The sequence below is a fragment of the Myripristis murdjan genome, chromosome 8 (genome assembly GCF_902150065.1).
Source record: "Myripristis murdjan chromosome 8, fMyrMur1.1, whole genome shotgun sequence".
Lineage (NCBI taxonomy): Eukaryota > Metazoa > Chordata > Actinopteri > Holocentriformes > Holocentridae > Myripristis > Myripristis murdjan.
This window is the reverse complement of record NC_043987.1, coordinates 7,238,100-7,262,467: the sequence shown is the minus strand read 5'-3', so window position 1 is coordinate 7,262,467 and position 24,368 is coordinate 7,238,100. Positions and strand designations below refer to the sequence as shown.

At 41.1% G+C, this 24,368-nt stretch overlaps 1 protein-coding gene across 1 annotated transcript; it reads left to right on the top strand.

Annotated features, from left to right (window-relative positions):
* On the top strand, positions 1 to 24,160 carry gng13b (guanine nucleotide binding protein (G protein), gamma 13b). Its single transcript, XM_030058433.1, has 3 exons — positions 1 to 427; positions 11,409 to 11,535; positions 19,915 to 24,160. The coding sequence occupies exons 2-3, from the start codon at positions 11,438 to 11,440 to the stop codon at positions 20,018 to 20,020; spliced, it is 204 nt and encodes a 67-aa protein (XP_029914293.1). The 5' UTR covers positions 1 to 427; positions 11,409 to 11,437; the 3' UTR covers positions 20,021 to 24,160.
* Positions 24,161 to 24,368: the final 208 nt, after the last annotated feature.

Sequence of the window (24,368 nt, the reverse complement as noted above, 5' to 3'; positions counted from 1 at the left end):
GACACGGAGCCAACAAGAAGCAGCAGCTAAGGGAGTGAACAGCGGTGCGCACCGGAGCCGGTCGTTAACTTGTCCGCTGTTTTTCCTCTTCCTCTGTCTTTTCTCTGCAGCCTCAGCTCCTCTGCACCTCCGTGATCCGACCGGACTACCGGCTACCGGGAAGAACACAGTCCAGACAGCCTGCTCGTCATCGTCTGTTTTACTCCGGAGACTGCGGATTTTATCCCCGGTCTTTCTGGTGAGCGGATACCGAGAGCGCACGCCGCCTTCCCCGACACAAACAAAAGTCTCAGACATTATTATTGTGCTGTTTGATTGTGGAGGAATAGCAGCGCCCGCCCGCGTCTTGTCTCTGGCTTCCCTCCGGTTGAACGGCAACCGGCTTGACTTGGAAAAGAGCAACAGCCGCCACCGGCGCATCAGTGAGGTAAGACATGCGATGAGTGTCTCTGTAGCCTCATTACACAATTACAGTCTGGTTGCCATTCACCGCGCCGGTTGTACGGAGGGCACCCGCAAATGAGGCCTTAATTAGGTTATTATGAGGGCCTATTGCTGGATAGCAGCACGAGGGCAGAATCAAGCCGTTTCACGTAGATCTCCCATCAAAGTGGCCCGGAAATAGAGTTGTGCATGCAGATGACATCAAATGGAAGTGTCAAATATATATTTTGTGTATGCTGCGCAGGTAGATGCTGCCCATAAGCAAGCGAGGAGTGTGTTTTCAGTGAGTTTCGAGTAAATCATTTTATTTTAATTCTGATTGTATTTATTTATTTATATATTTATTTATTTATTTATTTTTCCTTTCCCTGTGGGATTGGACCGCTTGGAGCAACTACCAGGGTGGACGATTTTTGGTGCTACTCTGTGCTCACTCTCCCCACCCCCGCACCTCCCCTCCGATGTCCCAAAAAAAAAAAAGAAAAAAAAAAGAAAGAAAATACTTGCCATATGAACCCACGAATGTTACATAAAACTTAAATTTCTCCTCTGCCTCTCCACCTCCTCTCCCTCCCTCCCTCCCTCTCTCTCTCTCTCTCTATCTCCCTCTCTCTCTGACTTCGGCCAACCTGGTTTTGAAGATGGATGATGCTTGTCTTACACTTATGAATGTGGCTCTGAATGTCCCCTTTCAGTTGCAGCCCATAGGGGCCACATGCGCGCACGCGCGCACACACACACACACACACACACACACACACACAAGCACACAGTGAGAGGGAGAGAGAGGGGTCCACTTTTGCAACAGTGAAGTATGATTGGAATGGGCAGACACACACCAACACACACCTAGAGAGAGCTTTTTTCCTGCCTTTTCCACTGAGATACCCCACCACCCATCCACCCACCACACACACACGCACACACACACAGGCACGCACACACACTGATACATACACATGTCCAGCCAATATGGTTGAGGCCTATTGATCAGGCCAGATTGATTGGGCGGGCTGGTGGTGTGTTATGAGCTGGACTGGTCCCATGCAGCCGCTCCAGACAGCAGCAGAGCTCATTGGCGTGCTGAACAGATCGTCTGGTTGTAAAAGCTCAAACATCGTCTGTCAGCGTCTGGCATTTATTATCCACAGCATCTCGTCCTCCTCGGTCCAACGGCGAGGAGCTTCTTCATTCTCACACTCCATTCTCAGTCAGTCGGAGTAGCTCTGCCTGCTCCTTTCTATTTTTAGTCTCTATTTACAATGCAGTAGCTATAGAGGCTACAAGAGTCTCTCTCCCTCTCCCTCTCTCTCGCTTGCTTGCTCTCACTCTTTCATGTCCCCCACTTTGGTTTCTCCTCCCCACTTTCTCCTTCAACTCTCTCTCTCTCTCTCTCTCTCTCTCTCTCTCTCTCCCTCTCTCTCTCTCACTCTCTCTCTCTCTGCCTGCATCACCCATGTCAGTTAGAGGTATTCAGCACATTAAGCATTGGTAGCAGAACACCTCACTCTGCCACCTGCTCCACTGACGCGCGCACACACATGCACACACATACCCGCAAACACACACAAACACACAGAGACACATTAGTGTATGAGGCAGGGAAGACAGAAGAGGAGACGGGGGTAGAGGTTAATCTCTGGATGCTTTTGACCCAAATCACCAAGCGACCTACATACCCTCCCCCCCCAAAAAAACAACCACCCTACATTCCCCTCGACACACCCACCCAAACATATCTTTAAAAAGCATCAAACACACGTGCATGCACACACACACACACACAGCACACAGAGCACACAGCATTTCTCAGCCTCTTTGATGGTGAGGCAGACTTAAACAAAACAACACATTTCCAAGCCTCACCAAGTTATTAATTACTTGAGACAAACACAGAGCTTCTGGACTTGGCCCAAATTGCATTAAAAAAAAAAAAAAAGTTTGATTATAAGCTCTTGAAATAGAATTTTTTAATAACGCTAATGTAATTAACTTATTTGTCATTTTCTGTAATATTTGAGCACCTTTTTGTGGCAAACGTGACCTATTTTAATGGCATTTTTTGTGCCAGTGTAGCTCCACAGCCCCACATCCACCACAATAACCACGACACACACCACCTTAACTCAGCCCAACAGATGCTGCTGTCATTGCCGCCTCGCTCCCAACTCTAAGCCATCGTTTATTAGGCTGCACTGCCATTTCTCTGCAGTATATTAAAATCAATACATCATTACCATATTAATTATGAAGCCTTAAAACAAACACCATCAACAAATTTCCAAAAGCCTGGCAGACTCCACTGGTCGTTTATCCTGTAGTTTTACACATTATGTGCCACGATCCAAGGAAAACTGAGGGATTGCTTTATGGCACAAATGAAGATTGCTCTATGGCACGAAACAAAAAAGAGGGCGAGGGTTGTGAACACAGCGAAAACCTTTAGAGTTTGTTGCAATGTCACATGGTTTAAAGAATGAGAAGCTAATGGCAAAATCATTTCCTACATGTTTATCCATTAATAATGCAACTCAGTAGAGTCAACATTGTTGTCTACAGTTACTAATGGACCAGTCAATGAATAATATTACTGACACATCCACCATATGCAAATAAAAGAATATTGTTTAGAGATTTCTCGAATATAAAATGATTGGTAATGACATCTACATAGTGAAACCAGCACATTTAAACACATTTATCACTATGAAACACAAAACCCTGAACACATCCATAGTTTTCCCTTACATTTGCTCTGAACACACACCACAGTCCTTAATTTCATGAATGAGCCACTTGATTCTACTTAAAATTGAGTCTGTGTTCCTCAGAATTTCTTAACCCATACATATTTTTTCCAGCTGTTGAACTCTTAAAACCAATGTATTTCAAAACTCAAATTAAGGCATATTTTCAAGAACAAATTCAGGCACTAGTTTTGATAATATAGTAGATCAATTGTACAGCACCTCATGTTTTTTTAATCCATACACAGAACTCCTTAATTTTTTGGGGGTCCATGAAGTTAAATTAGGGGATCCGGTTTCCTAGTGGGATGTCAGCTAATCCTAATTTGGTGTGTTATTGTTAACACATTTATTAAATTACATTTTAGCACCACCCTACCACATAAGGCTCTACTCATCAAGCCATTTTTAACTCTCCTTCATTTTCTTAAGCCAAGCGAACCCTACATGACCTCCAAAGCCATCAGATCGCTGTACTGGTCACATGACATGTGTCTTACCTTCTCATTGGCTGTAGCTCGTCACCGCGTTCATGGCCATTTACAACACTTTTCACTCTACAGGATTAGGACTCCCAGATAGGTCCAGATATTTAGCCTGCTTGATATCTCTCGGGCGACTGTGATGTATCAGTCGGTCTTTCAGGTCACATCTTTGAATAGTTCACGCATAGTGACCAAGCGCTGATTTGCGAGTATCAAGCGAATGACGATTTGCGGCTTTTGTCTGCAATCTCCAAAAACCTGTTGCCGAGCAGAAAATGAGACCTACAGTCATGTTGTGTGGACTCTCAGAGTTTAGTGACAACAGAACATGTTTTCCATTAGCTTATCAGGGAATACATTGTTCCCTCGGCAAGGGTTAACAGAAATACACTTGAACCAAAGCCCCATGGCAGCTCTACTCAATTCCATTTCTATGGTTTATTCTGATCAGTAAAGTGAAAGAGAGACAGTGGTTGATAGGTAGTAAGGTTGTTTATGGGAAATTAGATTAATTTTAAGAATTGCTAGCATTAGACATCCCAGTGTCTCATTTGCTTATGACATTATACTAAGAGATCACAATTCATTTTAAAACAATACACTGATGTTGAAAAATACAACGTGTAGCACAGTAGAAAATGCTTGGTGGCTCTGATGGAATGTGCTAGTGTGGAAAGTTTCATCAGTCACAGCCATGACTGGACATGACCAGTTCCTGGCTGGGCAACAAAGACAGAGAAAAGACAGACAGACCAGACGGAGACAGAGCGAGACAGAGGGAGCGAGAGAGAGAGATCGCTAATGTGTGGAGTAATGCATTAGCTTCCTGAAATTTCTGAAAATGGACAGGGAGCACTTAGTGAGCGCCCAGCTGAGCAAGAGAGGCAGACAGAGAAGAAAAGCAGATAGCAGAGGAATTAAAGGAGGAAAGCAGTGGGGGGAAATCCTGCCACAACCCATCTTACGCACATAATTTAGTCACCTTACCTTTAAAACGCCGTGGTGCAACATCACAGAAAAGCCTCACTACACCGATGTTGGGCCTTTTCAGGAGAGCAAACCACATGTTAGGGCTGTTGGGCCAGCTGACTTTTGTTGGCATGTTTACACTGGCGGGTGACAGGAGCTCAGTTTGCTCACCTTTTAATTTACCGCAACAAGAGAGGAATAAATAGAGAAGAACAGATAAAAAAGAGAGATGGGCAAGATAAACAGAGGGAGAGATAGAAGGGCGGACATACATTGAATGATGGAGAGTAATTTGAGAAGGAGAGAGAGAGAGACAGAAGAGTGAAAAAGGCAAACAATGGAGAGGGAAGATGATAGAGAGAATATGAAGAGACAGAGAGGCAACAAACAGGGATAGATACGAGTAAGAGAGTCGACAAATATAGAAATTGAGAGAGTGAGGGATCGCGTGAAGGGAAGGGGGTAGAGAGAAAATATTTGCTTGAAACCTTTGCTTACATGCAGTGTTTTCATAATTGTAAACCAGCACCTGTTCATATATTATTGTACATGATTGTCAAAATCTTGATGACTCCATAATTGACAATCATAACTGATGTAAAGAAGATTTGCCAGTAAGGTGTAAAGTCACAGTTTTTCCTTTGAAATCTGAAAAAAAGCCTTTATTTGTTTAAAACAAACAAACAAAAAAAAAACAAACCAAAGGAAAAAAAAAAAACTAGATGCAATTTTTGAAATGTATCATGATTTTTAGTTTTAACAATTTTTTTTTTATAAAATGTTAATATTTTTAGACACAATTTATAATATTTTTAATGCATTTTAGAATGAAAAATATTTGTTAAAATATTTTTTCTCTTATTTATCTTTTACAGAATTTATTTTAATTTCTAACTTTTTTATTAAACCCGTCTTTATTTTTTATTTTTTTTTATTAAATTAAATATATTTATTAATATATTTTTGTCCTGATTTTTTTTTTTTTAATATATATATTTTTGAAAATGCGTTACATGTCATGTGTTATGTGTTAGGTGACTTAGGCCATGGCAAAATAGGTGAGTAGTAATGGAGCAACAGACACCTCCATCCAAAATAGAGACAGGGGTCGGCTGGGGGAGAGAAGGAACCTCACGTTGATTATTATGGGTTTGATTATGACTGTTAGGGTTAGGGTTTTTGTTAACACAAGGTGTTAGCATTTTTAGCATACAATATGTTGAGTTTCTCACTTAGCATATACTGTGTGCTCCAGGTGACTGGCATTGAATTAAAAAAAGACCAAGCTTTTGGTAATAAAAAGCCGCATTGCTAAATTTATAGACAGTTTAACAAAGAAACATTAATTTAATAAATCTTGTGTAGCCAGTTTTGCTTTTTGGAACTATCGCAGGTGAACATTAATCTGCGGTGCGGTGATTATTAGCTGCACACAGTCTACCATCACCTGCCACATTCACTGCCCATGGAAAATATTTTTATATTGTGTCCTGTAAAAATCAACTTCACAAACCGTCACACTAAATTGCGTATCATTTAAATTTCCTTACCATTCCCTTTAAGGCTGCAAATCACACAACATAGTGTGTGGTTAAGTGTTGGACCATCGGAGCAACGAATGACCCGAGGCGCTGGGATAATTTTGGTGTCTGTGTTTGCATCATCAGGCCAGTCGACCCAAACCCTGGTGTATCCCCGGCACAAGATGCCAGCAGATTCGCTCAGAAGCAGAGGCGGAAATGAGATGTGCATTGGGACAAAAGTAGGAGGGTCTATGGCTTTGGTTTCCCAGCAACACAACGTAAACAGCCACTCCCCCCGCCTCCCTGGAGGTGTGACAGATGATGCCCTCTGTGATGCCTCAAAAGTTGAGCTATTTTCAACTTTTTCCACCCCATACTCCACACAGAAAAAAAAGTGTTTCCCTTGTGGCACGTTTCTGTGTGAATGGTGTGAAGCAGAGAGAGAGAGAGAGAGCGAGAGAAAGAGAGAGGAAGCGAGGAGGAATTAGAGGAGGGAAATAAAGGGGACAACAGACAAATAGAGATAGCAGTAGAGAGAGGGAAAAAAGATGGAGTAGACAAATAGAAGTGACAGCGAACAAGAGAGAAGGTGAGAGGGAGGTGGGGAAGTATAAAGAGAGAGAGGAAGAAGGGAAAAAGGGATGAAGGAGATGTGGAGTGATAGAGTTGGAGAGAGGAAAGCATCTCATCCTCCTGTGGTCTCAGGAGGATGCTGCTGAAATGTGATCTCAGCCAGGAACTGGCGAAAGCAATGCTTTTCTCTCTTTACTCTGTCTCACTCAAATATTAGTAAGACACACACACACACACACACACACACACACACACACACACACACACACACACATATACCTTGTCATGTAATTTTGCACCTGGTCTTTTCTTCACACTCACAGACACATACAAGGATCACTCACTCTCTCTCTCTCTCTCTCTCTCTCTCTCTCTCTCTCTCTCTCTCTCTCTCTCTCTCTCTCTCTCTCACTCTCGCTCTCCCTCCCTCTCTCTCTCTAGCTACACCATAGGTTTCTCTTCAGAGGAAACTCAACACAGCATCCTCCATTTTTAAGCCGTCTCTTTCAAAGGGTTTTTGATGTAGTTCAGTGAGACAGGATCCAACTGGAAAATTGTTGTAGCATTGAAATCAACCAGCTCCATTACAGCCCAGTGCTTCTTGACAGAGTCAGCGAGCTAATACAGTTACTGTCAGTCCACAGCTCATAATGGGAGTTAAGCAGAGTAATATTGCTTAGCAACAACATTTAGTTACTGGAAGTGAAAACTTAGCCACTGGAGGCTCACAGTCACAGGCTCCTCAGTGCAGCAAATTTCCACATATATAAGGCTTTGGCATAAAATTAATCATTTATCATCATAAGTCATGGATGGATTGATCAGGTCATCATCAGAAAGTTATGAATAGATATTCTTAAAATATACAGTCACTGATTTAGTCTGTCAGTGTGTTATTTTGTCACCCAAACGCTTAAGCTACCGACAACCCTTAAAAATCACCGTCATTTTTTAACATTTTTGCTATCAATCCTTTTATTAGACTATTTGTCAAAATTTTCAGATGTGTTTCTCACATTAGGTTGAAATGCAAGTGCAAATAATGTGTGTGGTGTTTTGCAGTGATACTATTTTCTACTAGTTTCTTAATTTTGCCACAGCACATCATCAACAGGGTAAAACTAACCTGTCTCACGACAGTCGAAACCCAGCTCACGTTCCACCATCAGAAGGCTGCGGCGATGCATGAAGGATGCAAATATACAGGTTACTTCATTATTAATGATGTTTAATGCTCCAATTAAAAACAGCCTAGCGCCAGTATTAACCCCATTGTTAGTTTTGTTGAGGCTGATTTCAAACTAAAACCCGCTTTTATGTAGAAAAATAGAGCAGAATAGTGTAAAGCAGAGTGGAGTTGAAAATGTTCCACCAAATTACCAGCATATTTTGGGTAATCACAAAACAAGGAGAGCTCTGAGACAATGAATTGACAGAATATTGATAAAACCTACCTTCATTATTATTATTATTATTTACATCATTTCCATCTAGATCTAGATTTAGATCATTTCTACCATAAAATAAAGATGCAAGCAGCTGAAGTAACAACTAAATTTAAATGATTTTCTGGATGAGGTTGCAGGATGGAGACTCAACACAGATAGGCTGCGCATCAACGTGTGAATCAAGTGTTCAGAAAAGCTTTTAAGCGCTGATTGTGAAAGTAACCTATGTATTTATTGTACGCCCAGCCTCGTAAGGAGCAGGTTGGAAGCGGCGGCGGCGGATGAACTGAATTACTTGTGTTAACAAAGGAGCTGCCATTGGCCTTCACCCGCCTCCAAATGCCCGTGACACTCACTAACCACTTATACAGGACAATTACATAATATTAAGTATTATTTAATGTGCCTTAAAAAACACCATTGTTGTTGCAGTGCTGAAGCACCTCAACGAGATCAATCCTGAGCGCAGACAAGACAAGCACTCAGCTCACCCAAATCCTCAATGACTCACACAGAGACACACACACACACACACATGCACACAGAAATACACACACAGGAGGGGAAGCGTATTATTGAGAGAATATAGCGGCCATGGAGCGTGGGTGGGCAGAGAGAGAAACACTAAGGGAGAGAGAGAGAGAGAAAGAGAGAGAGAGAAATGAAGAGTGAAGCTGCACAAGAGAATGAAGATAACTTTGCCGCGGTGTGCTGACCGCCTGCGTTGTGTTCCTCTCTGTATCCCAAGACACGAATCCAAGGCTTGCTGAATTATTGATCATTTGTAAATGTCTCATAAAGCCTTGTCTGATCATTGCAGTGGGCAGATACAAACTAAACAAACTGAATTTAGCTGAAGACTGTGTGTAAAACCCAAAGACGCTAAATTTTAAAACCTTTCCAAGGGCGCCACTCTCGGCTGAACTTGAAATTTATGTGTCATTGGAATTTAAAAAAAAAAATGCCATATATGTGCTTTAAATTCCCCAAAAAGATGCCCAGTGCACACCTCTGTGATGCACCTGCACGCATCACTTTGTACAGAGGTAGTGGCCTGCAGTGAGCTATATCCACACATGACTTTGACCTGGTTAGCTGTATATCCTTCTCTCTTTCTCCCAAGGTTGTAGTGTACTAGAGGACGGATGGTGCGGTTATTCTTGTGTAACTGTGCAGTGTGCTTTTAGTTTCCACAATTAGTAATCCTAGAGTACTGGCATTTTGTCAACACCGCGAGTCTTCATATCCCTTTAAAATGCCCACTGCTGTTGAAAATTGGCACGATGCTGACGGAAAAAGCTAAATGTGAAGTCAAACAACTGTTCCTCACATCATTGACACTGATAAATGTGAATTTTAATCATGAATGCTACATCTAGCAAAATAGTAGGGATTATGCTTTTAATCATGCTGCCCTAGTGTATAGTATTAATACTGTTAACTCTTTTTTTCTTAAAATTCCCCTTAAGTCACTTAAAAGTTGGAAGAAACCTGTTTTTTTTTTTTTGTTGTTGTTTTAATACTATATAACAATATCACATACATACATATTCTTTATGCATCACACTTAATATTGAGTGAACTATTCAAACCCAAGATGCCATTATTTTATGTCTACTCCGTAATATGAAATAGAAACTATCTAGAGGTCTTGTGCATCATTTTATGCACATTTCCCTGTAATTCAGCAAGACATATTTGGTATCTTTTGCAAACCTTTTGGAAATCTCCGCTAGAGTTTAAGAAAAAGTTCTGAGGGTTTGAACAAAGCTCAGCATGCTTTCATAATCTTGTCAAGCTGCTGCCTTTGATAAGTGTTCAAGTTTCCTCTTTTCTCCTTCAGCCCTTTCATCTCTCCTCAAAATTATGGCAAAATTACTGTATCTAATATGACAGAGTACTTATCAATACCCTGTACAAATGTCTCCTTTAACACTCTTCTGACTCCTTAGTTAGCACTGAATCACAACCTGGTATCTATAGGATGAGCGTTGCCTTGTTGTTGCAAAGTGGATGAAATGGATATGATTTCTTAAAGTGCATATTACAAGTGCATTAACCTCGAAAGGTTGTGATGAAGGGGATGGTGATCTAATTATGCTGGGTCAGTTTGACTGCTTCCTCTTACAGCTGGGTGGCTCAAATTTTGCAGCGGCATTAGTTTTATCAACTTAGCACGTTTTGTTCGTAAAATCCTCTTTTTAAAATAACTAAGAACTGCTGGTGTCATGCATACTGACGCTTTACTGGGGTATAAAGGTAGGATATATTAGGATTGGATATATTACCCTCACTGCAGTGTAGCAAAAGGTGTAAAAGGCATCAAGCACCTGAGATGGAGCTATTCAAGAAGTACCTGAAAAGTCTTACTAGCCCTGGAGTAAATACACTAGCTACTCTCCTCTCCCTCCTTGTGATGCTGTTCTTGTCTAAGCCTGTGGCTAAAAATGAGACCTGTTCAAGTGTGTACACCCCTTACCTCACTGAAGCCACGGGTGACAAGGACCTGCTATGTGGCAAGCCCACAAATACCCCATTTTTAGGCATTTCACAACGGCGGCGGTGAAATCCTAGTATTAGTCAAACAACATTATTACCATGTGGTATGTGCACGAAAGAGGGTGAAATATTGCGATGATCATGTGCTTGTGGCATTTAAGATCTTTCCCTTCCCTCCCTAGAAGTTTCAGTGTGTTAGCCAAATGGATGCTCTCTTTTTCCTCGTTGTGCACAGAGCAGGATTGTATAAGTCTGCTGTCTAAACAAAACATTATCCCCGCTCCCTCCCTGTGGGGATCCAACTCCACTTGAACCTGCTGCTGCGAATCAGCCTCGTAACATGCTTGCTGCAGTGTGCAGTGGACCTCTCTTCTATTAGTGGTATATTAGTGCCTTATACTGAGTAAATGTGTCTAGATGTAAGAGCATTAAACTAAGCTGCAGCCATGGATAAGATGTACATTTCAAGTGTACTTGTTGCAGCCTACAGCGTACAGTGGTGCTGAGTGTGTTTGCCAATTTGGGAATACTAGATCTAACATCGCCTCACTCCCCGTAGGTAGTATTGCCCTACAATAAGCAGCAGCCATAAATCAGATGTACTTCTCTATGTACTTGCTGCAGGGCATAGTGGTGTTCACCATGCCTGCCTCCTATTTAGGTAATACAGTGTTGTGCACTGTACAAATTTAACTCTGCCCTCCCTCCTGCCCTGTATAGGTAGAAAAGCCCTACATTAAGCTGCAGCCATGGATGAGATGGACTTGCCCCAGATGAAGAAGGAGGTGGAGAGCCTCAAGTACCAGCTGGCCTTCAAGAGGGAGAAGTCCTCCAAAACAGTGACCGAGTGAGTAGCTATCCACCTCTGCAAACACCAGCACAGAGGCTAAGCCCCTCATAAAATCTGCGCGCAAAACAGCGATGAGTAGGTAGGCATTAAAACTGGAAGTGCTCTGTTTTTGCCAGATACAATGAACACAGAAAACAGAACCACGGAAAAATATGTACACAGTGTCCAGAATTAAGTCTTGACAAGGGCTGGTAAACTAAAAGAAAAGACGGAAAACATGTACCAGCAAAAACTATTTATACACATTTTTCATCAAAATATGTCATCACGTCTGTTTTATAATTTCTGTATAGAATGACATATTGTGTGTTTATTAAAAACTTGCTCAACCCATATCTACAGGGGATCAACTTCATAATTCTTGAAATACAACAGAATTCAAAGTAACAAGACAACATTTTGACTGCTGATGCATAGCAAGGAATTCAGTTAGCAAATCTGACTTTTCCACCAAAGAAATTTTCTTTCCTTCTTTTTTTTTTTTTTTAATGACAACTGGACCATATTATTACATATTAATTACATTGTTATTAGGAGTAAATTTTGACTCAGGTACACTAGTTACACAGATTAACTGGCATAATTACATGTAGAGTAGGGGAGACTGGGGACAGTTGCAACAAGGGACGGTTGCAACAAGCCTTATTTCTCCGATCAGAAACATGCTAGAGTGATGACACTCACACTGCACATGCTCAGTTAGACCCTCTACCCACAAACAAGAGAGTGGCCATATTGATCATCTGGTCCAGCTTTTATCAAGGCAAAACTGTTTTGGAGGTATGAAAGTAGATTTTTTCATGAGCTGTATTTTTGTCATACTGTCCTGGTCTTTTGTATGAATTAATCCAAACCTACCTAGCTTGAATCACTGTTTTGTTGACTATTCAGTGACACCGTTTACATGTGTCAATGTCACTGTGGCTAGTTAGCACATGGTGTTTTGTCATGACTGATACCACAGGGACGGTTGCAACAGTTGCAACTGTCCCTATGCTAATATCAAAACAGACCACACAACAGTATTTTTGAAGATTTTTAGCTCAAAATAGGCACAATTAATATATTTCATTGCTCATGATGAACAGAACAGGCAATCATAATGAGAAACTAATGCTAATGATAAACAAAATAATTCCCCAAATAACTTGTTGAGCAAAAATGAGCAATTAGTTATTGTTGTATATTGTTGTATGTGCTGTGCTATGGGACAAACTAAATAAATTTTCCTGTGAAAACAGTCATATTGAGTTTCTATAGCTTCAGTAACATCTACACATTGCTTCAGTAACATCTACACATTAACTCAGGGTAGGCCTATGTTTTACACAAAACAAAACTTAGTAAATACTTTAATACTGTATACTGTGCTTATTCAGACAAAAATCAGAAGATAATTGGTGAAATTTAATGATTTTTTAATATGTTGCAACCGTCCCTGATCCGTGTTGCAACTGTCCCCAGGTTTGGGGTCAGTTGCAACGTTTGAATTCCTTTATTCAAATAAATATTGTGATTGATATGTTATATGTAGCCATCTTTAAATGGTATGGGTATATAGCAGACAGATGTAGGTTTAATATGTAAAAATTTGGTGTGCCTAGTCCAAATAATCTCTGAGTAACTGAGGGTAATGTAAAAAGTGTTGCAACTGTCCCCAGTCTCCCCTACATAGTGACATGACTGATATACAGATAATATAAGGACATAAAAAAGCCACAGAGAACTAGAGATTCAACTAATCAACATCCAAACAATCTTACATTAATGGTAGAGTCAATGGGTTATGCTTATTTGTGCTTTTTTTTTTTTTTTTTTTTTTTTTTTTTTTTTTTCAAAAAGGTGAATGGTGTGTATGTAAATAGTTGTTTTCCTTTCATTTTCTCCTCCGAAAGCTCCTGTTGCTTTGCTCTGACTTGTACAGACTTTCCAGTGCAGCAAATCAAAACACCAGTTGAATTTAAAAAAAAATTTTAAAGCCTGAAATAAATACCATTTTTAGTCTTTTAAGCAACCATAACAGCAGTATGACCTTTCAACTAAATCTGTCACCATAGTTTTCAGCCAAGATGTCATATTTATTAGGACTAAGCCAAATAGTTGGTAGTTGCAGTAGGACTTCAACGGTTAAAGGACCATACCAGTGTTTTTATCCAATTTACTACAGTCTACCCACATTTTACACTGCAACAACCCATTTTGGTAATAATGTAGTGGTACTAAAGATGTCACAACATATAATTAAAATCCCACGATTTTCAAATTTGGATTATTGGTTGAAACACCCACCTTAATAATGTTCTGCTTCTGTGGCTAATAAAGTCATCACCGTTCATAAACCACACAACTGATAATTGGCTGTGGAAAGCAAACGTTTCCCAGGGGATTATTTTGTTTTGCTGACTTTTGCTGACTTTGATTGGCAGAGGGACCGTGTCACTCGGCCGCATCCAAGTCAGCAAAAGTCAGCAAAACACAACAGTGCTGCTGCTTTTAGAAAAACGTGGGGAAAAAATGTGGATGACTTTATTACAGTGATGGAATACTGGTGTAAGTCTCTGAAAGTTCATTTCCACATCGTCGTGGAAATGAATGGAAACCAATGGCTGGATCAAAGGGAGGAAAAAAAAAACTGCTGGCTTTGGGAAAATAGTGAATACATTTTGGAGATATCGTGCTGAACATGCAAAATCACCGGTATGGTCCTCTAAAAAACACTATGCACATTTGAATTTGGTTGACCTTCCACCAACCCACTACAAAATGCATTCAAACGACTAGTTAAATTACATGCATTGAAACTACCACCCAACACTGTTGCTGAGCAGAGGGAAGGTCTGCCAGCTGGCTAAAGCTTTGTTAAGGCTAAAATAGGAAAAAAAAAAAAAAAACTTCTGCATACTTCTGCACTGCCCATGCACTTTTCATTTTTAATACAAGCTTTCGATCTGCATGACCTGTGTTGGAGCATATGCTTAGGTAACTGCCTGGGCCTCCTCCAGTGTGGTTAGTGGAATAGGTTCAACCTGAGAGGTGGTGCAGGGGTGCCGGGGCTGACAGCTGGTATTCCCTGTCCAATCAGGGTAATTATACCGGCAGCGCAGGGACCCCCTCGTCTTTAATGAGGTAGTACACCCCGCTCTCCCTCAGGCCACTGCAGGACACCATCTCCCACAGAGAGGCAGGCAGAGGACAAGGTGTGTGCGCGCTTGTGTAGCCTATGTCTGTGCATTTGTGTGTGTGTGTGTGTGTGTGTGTGTGGGCGTACATGCAAAGTAAGCGTGTCTGCATGCCTGCTGTGCTCACCTACGCACGCCTACTGTGTGTACCTTGCTGTGTGTGTGTGTGTGTGTGTGTGTGTGTGTGTGTGTGGTATATGAGTGTGCATGTGTGTGTGCATGTGTTTATAGCAGGTGGGTTAATGCAAAATGTATGCAAGTGGCTACTGTGTGTGTCCTCTATCTTCCAGTGCATGTCCCTTGGATTAATGTGTGTGTGAGTGTAACTGTGACTGTGCATGCACGCGTGCAGATGTGTGTGTGTGTGTGTGTGTGTGTGTGTGTGGTGCTAACTCCTCTCAGATGTGGGTCTCTGAAGTCCAGCTGGTTGGAGTTCAGCTAAGGTCGACTGGGAGTGTTCAAGCAGCAGCTGAAGGACAGCACACACTTCAAGCCTTTTAAGGACATAGAGGATAAAAAAAAAAAAAATGCACACCGTTGTCACAATACCATCATTTTTATTTTAATATCATCACTAAGTTTAATAAAAGCAATATAACTTCGATACCACTGCAAACAAGAAAACTCTATCAAGCAGTGTCAGCACAGGGTTAAAAATGAAGAGAGATTCGGGACATAAACCATCATGACAGTTTGCGAAATGCCTGTGAAAGAACAAATGAGGGGGAAAATACCCCTGACATTTCTGAGTTGTCAAACAGCCACACAGAAATGTACCTACGATTCCGGATCCCCCGTGGGTCTCTGTAGGTGATTCGTGGGAGCGCATGACTGGACAGCTGTTGTCACTGCATCAACCAAAAATAAAATAAACACTGTAAAAGTGATGAAAAATTTGAAAAAGTCAGCAATCAAGGGGAAGACAACAGCCCATCCTCCTCTTATGAGATTGGTGCCACTTTGTAATGGTGCTACAAAGGTGTGGTACAAGTGGTGTATCATGTTTTTAAATACATTTGTCAATGTTCAGTGCAAATGTATTATTTTATTTTAATCATATCTTTAAAAAAGCGGTTTATTTCTTAAAGCGGTCACTGTGGTGCTTTGGTAAGTTGTACAGGTTTGTCGCAGCTCGTGTGTGGGTTTCATTTCGGCTGGATGTCCGTCTTTTTCGGCTGGATGTCCGTCTTTTTCGGCTGGATGTCCGTCTTTTTAGGTTGGATGTCCGTCTTTTTCAGCTCTCTAAGCAAAATCCTGTGTTTCAGTTTTTGACAGTTTAGGTGGACTGGGATTCAGTTCAAATCATGGCGGAGAATCTGAGCCTCTTGCCATGCTTTGAGTTGGATGACATTGAGTTTTGCGCTGACTGCTGCAGTCCAGTGGCCAGAGCCAAACTTCACCTTTGTCTAGCCAATCCTCTGCCCCCTTCTTTTAATGGAACGCTTCATCCAAAATACAAATAAAGATATTTCCCCACTCGAGTGGTTTCCAGCCTGCTGCAATATCATCTGTCTCCTGGCACTCTGAAACAATAGGGCTGGATGGGCAAACTGTATCTCTCCATCTGTAATTCATACTTGTTGGGTCAGATAAACACAGTTTACTGGGGTTCTTCCACAGGAAATAGTTCCCAAAAAAAAACTCTTCACCCCTGAGGTCTGTGGATTATGTCGGGTATCTGGGTCATTGCCTTTGGCAAGAGCTGTTGCTGTTGAGTTTTTAACATGTACATTTTTGATGGTGTGAGCTCCACAAAACAATACCCATCCAGCCCCATTGTAGTGTGGTATTGCATTGTTTTAGGGTGCACGGAGACTGGAAACCTCACCAAATCACAAAGAAACTATCTGGATGGGTAGACTGTACTCGGGATAAGTATTGTATTTGGTATTTTTGGTGACCTGTTCCTTTAACTGTTCCAATTAATGTGCCATCTGCAGGAGGGCGCCCTCTGCAGGTGACACTGAAGTGGAGTCTTAGCCTGCAGAGCACATTTGGTGAACGAAGCTAGTGCTTGCAAAATTCAGTATCAAAATTTGCATTATCATGACAAGGTTGTGACTACATGTCAGCGTAGTTTAAAGCTACAAACAAACACATGCACACAAATGGAAACATGATAATCCTGACTTGGCTCATTGTTCAACTGACTGTCTCTCAGAAAGTGGCAGGAAGCTTTGTATTTGGCAGGCAGGGGGGAGATATGTCTGATAATTCACCTCCGGAATGAGACAGGGGAGAGACTTTGTGCGCGTGTGTGCGCGTGTCCCGTGTATGTGTGTGTGCGCGCAACTAATCTTTACTTGGCACACTGTTATTTTGGCTGTCCCTCAGCAAGTGGCGGGGAGCTCCATATTTTTGCAGCCAGCGTAGATATTTCCAATAATTAGCTCAGCAGACATTGTGCCAGTCTCACTTTGTCTCAGTTTCTGCCTTCCTATCCTTCCTGTCTCCATCAAGTAAAAACACACAAGACGAGGCTGCTCACCCCCCTAAAAAAAAAAAAAAAAAAAAAAAAAAAAAGACCTGCCCCTGAGATGGCCCTTTCAATACCAGTGCTTCAGTCTTTTGAAAAAGTGACATTTACTCCCACAAAATTGATTTATTGATATCACACAACAAAAACAAAAGAAGGGGCTTTTTCAAAAACTGCAGGAAACTGAAGTCCTTGGCTGACAAAACAGCTGCCAGGTTCCTCTAAGAGACCAAAAACACCAATAACATGACACCGGTCTCTCCTCCGAGCACCTTGTCCTCAGTTTCAGAATCACAAAGGAGATATATTGTTCTGGTGAAAATCGATGAAAGCAGAATTCGATGATGCCGCTTTAACATCATCGCAGATTTACCATAATCATTAGCTGTTGACTTGGGGGGAAAAAAAAAAAAAAACATTCACCCCTCTAGTGTGAATTACAAATAGGACACAAGATTTTTGAATATGTGCATTCCAACCAGTTGAACCGTTCAAGTTATAAGGCCAAGATAGCATTCTTCCACTTGTTTTTTCTCATATGGAAGTTTTTTGAAGTACTTTGATGTGATATTGTTCTTCCACCGCGCTCATAAAACTAATAAGGCTGTCATTGCAAACCCTGGAAAACAGTCACTGTCTGATAGTGTCATTGCAGCGCCTGAAGACGAAACTCATAATTAACGCTGAGGTTTCTGTTACAGACACTAATAGAGGGCTGACATTTAACTAATGCAGTTTCTAATGCTGTCAGTACTGTTCATACAGTAGAAAGCTATCTATTTTTTGGATTTCAAACTCTTGCAGAACACCTCTAGCTTGGTCTTCTCTTCTTCTTTAATAAGAAACATCTTCCTTGCCTGTGCTAGTGCAGGTTTATAGGTGATACACTGACATCTTTGAGACATCGTGTTTCAGGCTAAAAAAAAGTCAATGAAAGCAGGATTCAGTGGTGCGTTTAATCACTTCAGTATAATAATAATACACTAATGGACTGAAATCCTGACTGAAGAATTATCACTGCCCTTTTACGTAACTAGTCCAGCCTCGGAGATTGTTATAAACAAAACAGAATGTGAATTATTCCATGCAAATAAAAGCTTCGCACATATGCCTCGGTGCCAACATGGCGGAAGGCATTTTTAGGGATTGTTTGAGGAAAACGGTCATTTGACATTTTAGAATTTCCTTTGAGATGTAAATGCGGAGCTATTGTCAACTGGTTATTGTTGTTCAGTGTTTTTTTATTCGGCATTCAGTCAGAGACTGTTTATCTGACTGATTTGGGATCCTTTGTACTTGCAGCCCCCATTTCAAGTTGCTGCTTTAGAATTCAAACTTTCTCCTTTTCTTCTTCTCCCACTTCCTCCATCCCTCTCTCCATCCTTCTTTCAATCTCCCTCCTTTCCCTTCTGTTTTCCGTCACCTTGTAATGTGGATAGGGAGCTGAAGCAAAAGTCAACCCACACCATTCTCTTCTTTTCTAACTTTTGAGGGAAAAGCCTTTTTTCTGGTGGCTGACATTTTACTCCCAATAAAGAATCTGCCTCTCTCTATATGTCCATGGTGCAACATTAGCTGTTGGATTTGCTCGCAAGCAAGCCGAGTGATGTCTTGTTTTACTTCATCAAAGAGGAAATTTAGATAGCTTTCCATGGAAAGTTGCCTGCGACATATTTATGCCAAATTAGGAAGCTGTGGCTTGTTTGTACTGAATGGATGCTCAGTGGTGTAGTGTGGTAAATTAACACTTTCCTCACAAGTTCTGTTAATTGAATTCCACTGAAATCGAACACCTGACTCCTGACTATCCCTTCAGAGGTTTGGTAAGGCTCTTCAGACCTTGAAAATAATGCATCTCAATGACAATCACCGCTGATGTTGTCGCAAGTTGAGGGGCAATACACGGCCACCTGATTGGCAAGCAGGGGGTGTTACAAATTCAAACACGAGAACCAATCAAAATACTCAAATTATGAGTGAATGCTGCAAAATTGCAGGCTGACGGAAATCAGTTAGAGGAATAAATATAACTTCAGGCTCTAACATATATCAGAATGAGAAAGGTGTGGTTCTTAGTTTGTTTATATCAAGTAAATGCCATTGCACAAGAATATTCTGATATGACATAGCAGGTAAACCCAGGTGTCTAACAGAGCCAGAGTCCTGCTGCTGTTCATGCTGGCTCACTGGAAAGACTCTGCTACACTTCATGAAACTTTTTTGTAAGATTCCTTTTTTTTTTATTGTGACAATAGAGAGAGACAGGAAAGGCAGGGAAGGAGGGAGGGGAGGAATCGCCCCTGGGCCGCTGCAGCAAGAATAGAAGAACAGCCCTGATAAGTGGTACCCGCTCTACGCAACAAAACCTTCATTAATGTCATTAGTAACACTTGTGTTTACCCTGCTTGTTCAAGTCAAAATGTCTGCTGTGATAAAGGTCTACTAACAAGAGAGAACCAGAGCCAGTAGCTTGCAATATCTCCCTTATAAATTTTTTTTTTTTCTTTTGATGTATGGATTTCATTAGTAGTTGAATATGCCGATGAGGGTTTTATTTTTGCTCTCTGATTTCTCCCTCTTTCTCCATTTCCTAGCATGGGAAAGGGAATAGAGGATGCATTGCGGCAATAAACACATTCTGGTATTCAAAGTCTCTCTCTCTCTCTCTCTCTCTCTCTCTCTCTCTCTCTCTCTCTCCCTTTCTCCCTCTCTCTCTCTCAGTCTGGTAAAGTGGATAGAGGACGGCGTCCCGGAGGATCCCTTCCTGAACCCGGAGCTGATGAAGAACAACCCGTGGGTGGAGAAAGGAAAATGCATCCTCCTCTAGAAGACCACGATCCTTCCGGGACCTTTCCACTTCAACTTGCTGATCCCCTGACACACACTTAGGATGACCCCCGCGACCCCTCCCCCCATCCCACCCTAGCCTGCGAGGGGCATGGCAGGACAGAGCCCCCTTATCTTCTCACCATGAATGTACAACAGCTGATATCCCAACCCCTCCGACACACACACACACACCCAGTCAAGGGCACCCAAACACACGCAGACCAACAAACAAACACACACACACACATACACTCCACCCACAGAACACCATAGTTTGGGTTTTCCCAACCGCCGCACATTCACTGCAAGTTTATTCCTGCCACGGCAATGCGTCACTAATATGATATGACGACTACGATGATCAATACTCCTATTACATGTTTCTATATGGATATATGACGACCTATTTATGCAGCTGCCAGTCACAAGCTTTCTCTCTACTTTAACTCTAACTGCATTTTACTACTCTGCTCTTTGTTGTGGTCTTCTCTCGCTGCCACCGTAGCAGCTTTTTGATGAGTTGATGAGATGTTATAAACTGTAGTGTCGAATCATCACTGCCAGACTGTCTGTAGATCTGCCGGAGGGGCTGCAGAGGTAAAGGAGGGGCGGTTCGGGGTGATCTGAGACACACCTGCCCCGCTAGCTCAAGAGGAGGACACACCGGATCGGATAGTTTTGTTTGAAAGTCCTGTTCCCAAATGACAAATCCACCACTTAGTCTTACAAAGTCAACAATAACACAAAATTTAAAGGGTACACTTCATTTTAAGCTCTGCTCACATTAATAAACGGTGTGTAAACAGTTTACAAATACTTTCTAACTCACTAAAGCATAGTGGCACTAACATATAAATTGTTAATTCACTACTTAAAACTGTTTATGAATGTTAATGATATCCTTATATGTGCTTGCCGCTAAGTTCTAGTGTGTGAGGACACATTTGTTGGAAGATCAGCCACAATCCTTGTTTGACAAATAACAACACTTTCTATGAAGTGCATGTTTTATAAGAACATTTTAAACGTAGCCACACCAAACTCTAAAGATTGTTATAACATCTTATAGCACCCCCCCTAACATGTCTAATAAGATGCAGGATGTTGCACAAATCAATTAGTGAGGTTCTGATTTTGGGAAAGTGACAAAAATGATTTATGTTTCTGAGTAGCTGCACACTCATACATTTTTCAGCACATTTTTCTTTGAGGAAAATTGGCTTGCTTGAGCAGCATTGGTGAATAAAAAATATTCTCTGCATCAGAGTTATGAATGTGCAGCTGCTTTGTTTTGTTTAAAAATTTGCCTTGTCACACAACTATTAGGATATATTCATGTGATTTTGTTTGCTTAAACTGAAGCTTACCCTTAAAAACATTTCAAACTGTAGATGGAGGGTATTGTAATACATTACAAACCTACAAGCCACAGTGAGCAAATGCTAAACGTTACAAATGGGGCTTTATATCCAATTATAAATCACTAGGTGCTTACAAATAGTGTCATAAGACACTATAAATGTGTGTATGGCTACTTAAAATGTCTTATTAAGCAGGTTTTATGGAAACTGACAAATTTATACCACCTTTAAAAGATACTCAAAGACAAATTCTTAGGTTATTTTCCCCAAATTCTTTTGGAAACAAGCGTGTCACCTGCTTGTTAATCTAGAAGCCAGGGTGTTTCATCACCGTGGATGTTCTGATCGCTGAAACTAACGTGGCTGTGTGTTCAGCTCTCACAGCCGTCCTCCGAGTAAACTCCCCCAGTTCTCAGAGCTCTGATGATATATAACATGTAGTTATCAGATTTACATCCTGGAGATAAGACGTGCAAACCAAAGTTGTTTTGCGTGCGTGTTGCCAAGTCAGAGCAGCTCTGTTTGTGTTGTCTAAGCAGAAAACCATAAACTGCTGGGCCTCTGGGGGGTTTGAGTTTACCGCTCCCTCTCCTCCTTAGCTACAGTCCCTACAGACCACACACACACACACACACACACACACACACACACACACACAAACGACACACATGCACCACGCAAACAAGCACACACGTTAACCATGTACACACACCATGCCAACACTTGAGCGAAGTCGTCCTCTCTCCACACATGTACAGACGGACCCCTTTAACTTATTAACTTATTGAGCGATCAGTTCTTTGTTTGTTAATTTATTTATTTATTTGCTGATGGATAGTTTCCTCTTGCGGCGAGCGCTGCCACTTTAGGCCGCCGTCTTGTTTTTGTTTTCAGTTTTCTATGTCTGCACTTCCTCTTCCCGATGCCCCAATGAAAAAAAAAAAACAAAAAAACATAAAACAATAATAATAATAATATAAATAATCATAGTAATTAACTTCTACACCTTGCAACATCACCATCAACTACTGCCTTGTACACAGTTTCCTTAAAATGAGAATGTAAACATGTGGCATGAGGGTAGAACATCACCTCTGACCTCAGAACTGGCGTGTGTGTGTGTGTGTGTGTTTGTGTGTGTCTGTCTGTGCATTTGTACAGAGTGTGAGCATGTAATTGCATATGCACATGGAGCATGGGTTGCTAAGCACACACACACACACACATACACACGTGCACGCCTGAGGTCGGACCAGATTAAATACACACACTCATCTTAGTAAGGTGTATGAGGAGAGGAGCAGCAAGGATGTGGGATTCTCTAAATGACTTGGGACAGGGGAGGCCTCACATTTTCTCAGTACTGTAATGAATTTCATTATATATTCATGTTCATGAAAGATGGCCCAGTTCCTCAAAAGCAACTCAGTGCTTTAATCAGTTTGGTCCTATGATAAGCCTATTGCGATTGTAATCCCAAATATTTGTGCTTTTCCTTCATTTTTTTTTTTTTTTTTTATATTCAATTTGAACAATTACATGGTCCATGATGTTGCTAATCAGTTGTTTATCTACTTATTCAAAAATGCATGTGCGCGTGTCTGAGAATAGCGCTGTTGTTCATACTTTGTAAAACTGACATTTCTGGCGATGCAATTCAAAAGTGCTTTGGGGAAACCAGGCCTGTTACTTGAATTTGCTGAATCTTGTGAAAAAAAAAAAAAAAAGAAACACACACACACACACAACTGAAACAGACAAAGAAATCGATGAATCTAAATGTGTCTGAACATGTACCTGAAGGAAGGCCAGTCAAATTTGGGATGCGCAGTTTCAAGCGGACGCATATATGCAACATCACGACTATAAATAGAGCCATTTTAGAAGTCCCACGGTTTTCGGAGAGGTTTCGCTGAAGTACCACTGCAGTTATCACATTTTTAGGAAAAAAAAAAAAATCAGGTTATTCTCGTTTTTTTTTCAGCTGTCAGAGGCTACAAGGAATTGTGTGTTAACTAGTTGACTGAGACCAAGTGAAGCTTTGCGTTACAGTGTACCAATTTGATTTTGCTGTGTGAGCATTCACGGATGGATTCGGGGTTACATACATGAATGGGGACTTTTACAATGGCTACCAGCGTACGAGGAACTCGAGACCCAGGGGTGATGTTTGTGGCTTTTCCAGTGTTGGATAATTCTTAAGATTAACGTTTGGTTAGGATCGTACACTTTTTTCCATCCCGTCTTCTTTACAGAAACCAAATCCTTCTCTTCATTTAACCATAACAGCGGTTTTGTAATCGGGGCGTCCAAGAGAAGAAAGCCAGGGCCCTATCTAGTTGTGGAAGCCAATTACAGACCATCTAGGTTTCGATCCTTCTCGGCTCTTGTAACACCACTGGAAAAGCAACAAACTACCACTACTGCGAGCCAGTAGCCTCAAAACGAATGCACCGAAAATAAGAGAGGATTCTTAGTCTGCCTGTCCCTGGTCAGTTTTCTGTACGGCTACTGTAACTTTACTTGTTTGGTTTGTTTTTATATAATCTGGACGTACGTATGTATGTTATTACTATTACTACAATATAAAACCTTGTCTAAATATCTAGCGACGTATTCCTTGTGAGAGTGCTTTGAAGAAAAAAAAAAGATTATTATGCATCAGATCAAGTCCTAGTTTAAAGATGACGACAAGCAATAAATTAAAGATCATTTTTTATTGAATGTTTTACAACAAACATTTATCTTATTGAATAAAGTAGAGGATTTTTAGACAACTTGGATGTCACTTTTTTTTTGTATGTGTGTTGCGTGTGTGTCTATGAGTGGAAGTCCAGAAATAAAACTGCAAATTGAGGGAAATCAGGAAAACAGAGATTGTAACATTTCTTTGAGCCAGAAATACTTTCATCGATTGAGTTAAACCTCAGTGGACAGAATCAAAGAAACAAAAAGTGTTTCTGAGTGGAAGTTAGTCATGTGACA

What these genes read in the sequence shown, in the direction of transcription:
- gng13b (XM_030058433.1), top strand. Translation starts at nt 11,438, where the DNA reads ATGGATGAGATGGACTTGCCCCAGATGAAGAAGGAGGTGGAGAGCCTC. An exon ending in TCCTCCAAAACAGTGACCGA is followed by an intron (nt 11,536 to 19,914) that starts GTGAGTAGCTAT and finishes TCTCTCTCTCAG; the next exon opens with TCTGGTAAAGTGGATAGAGG.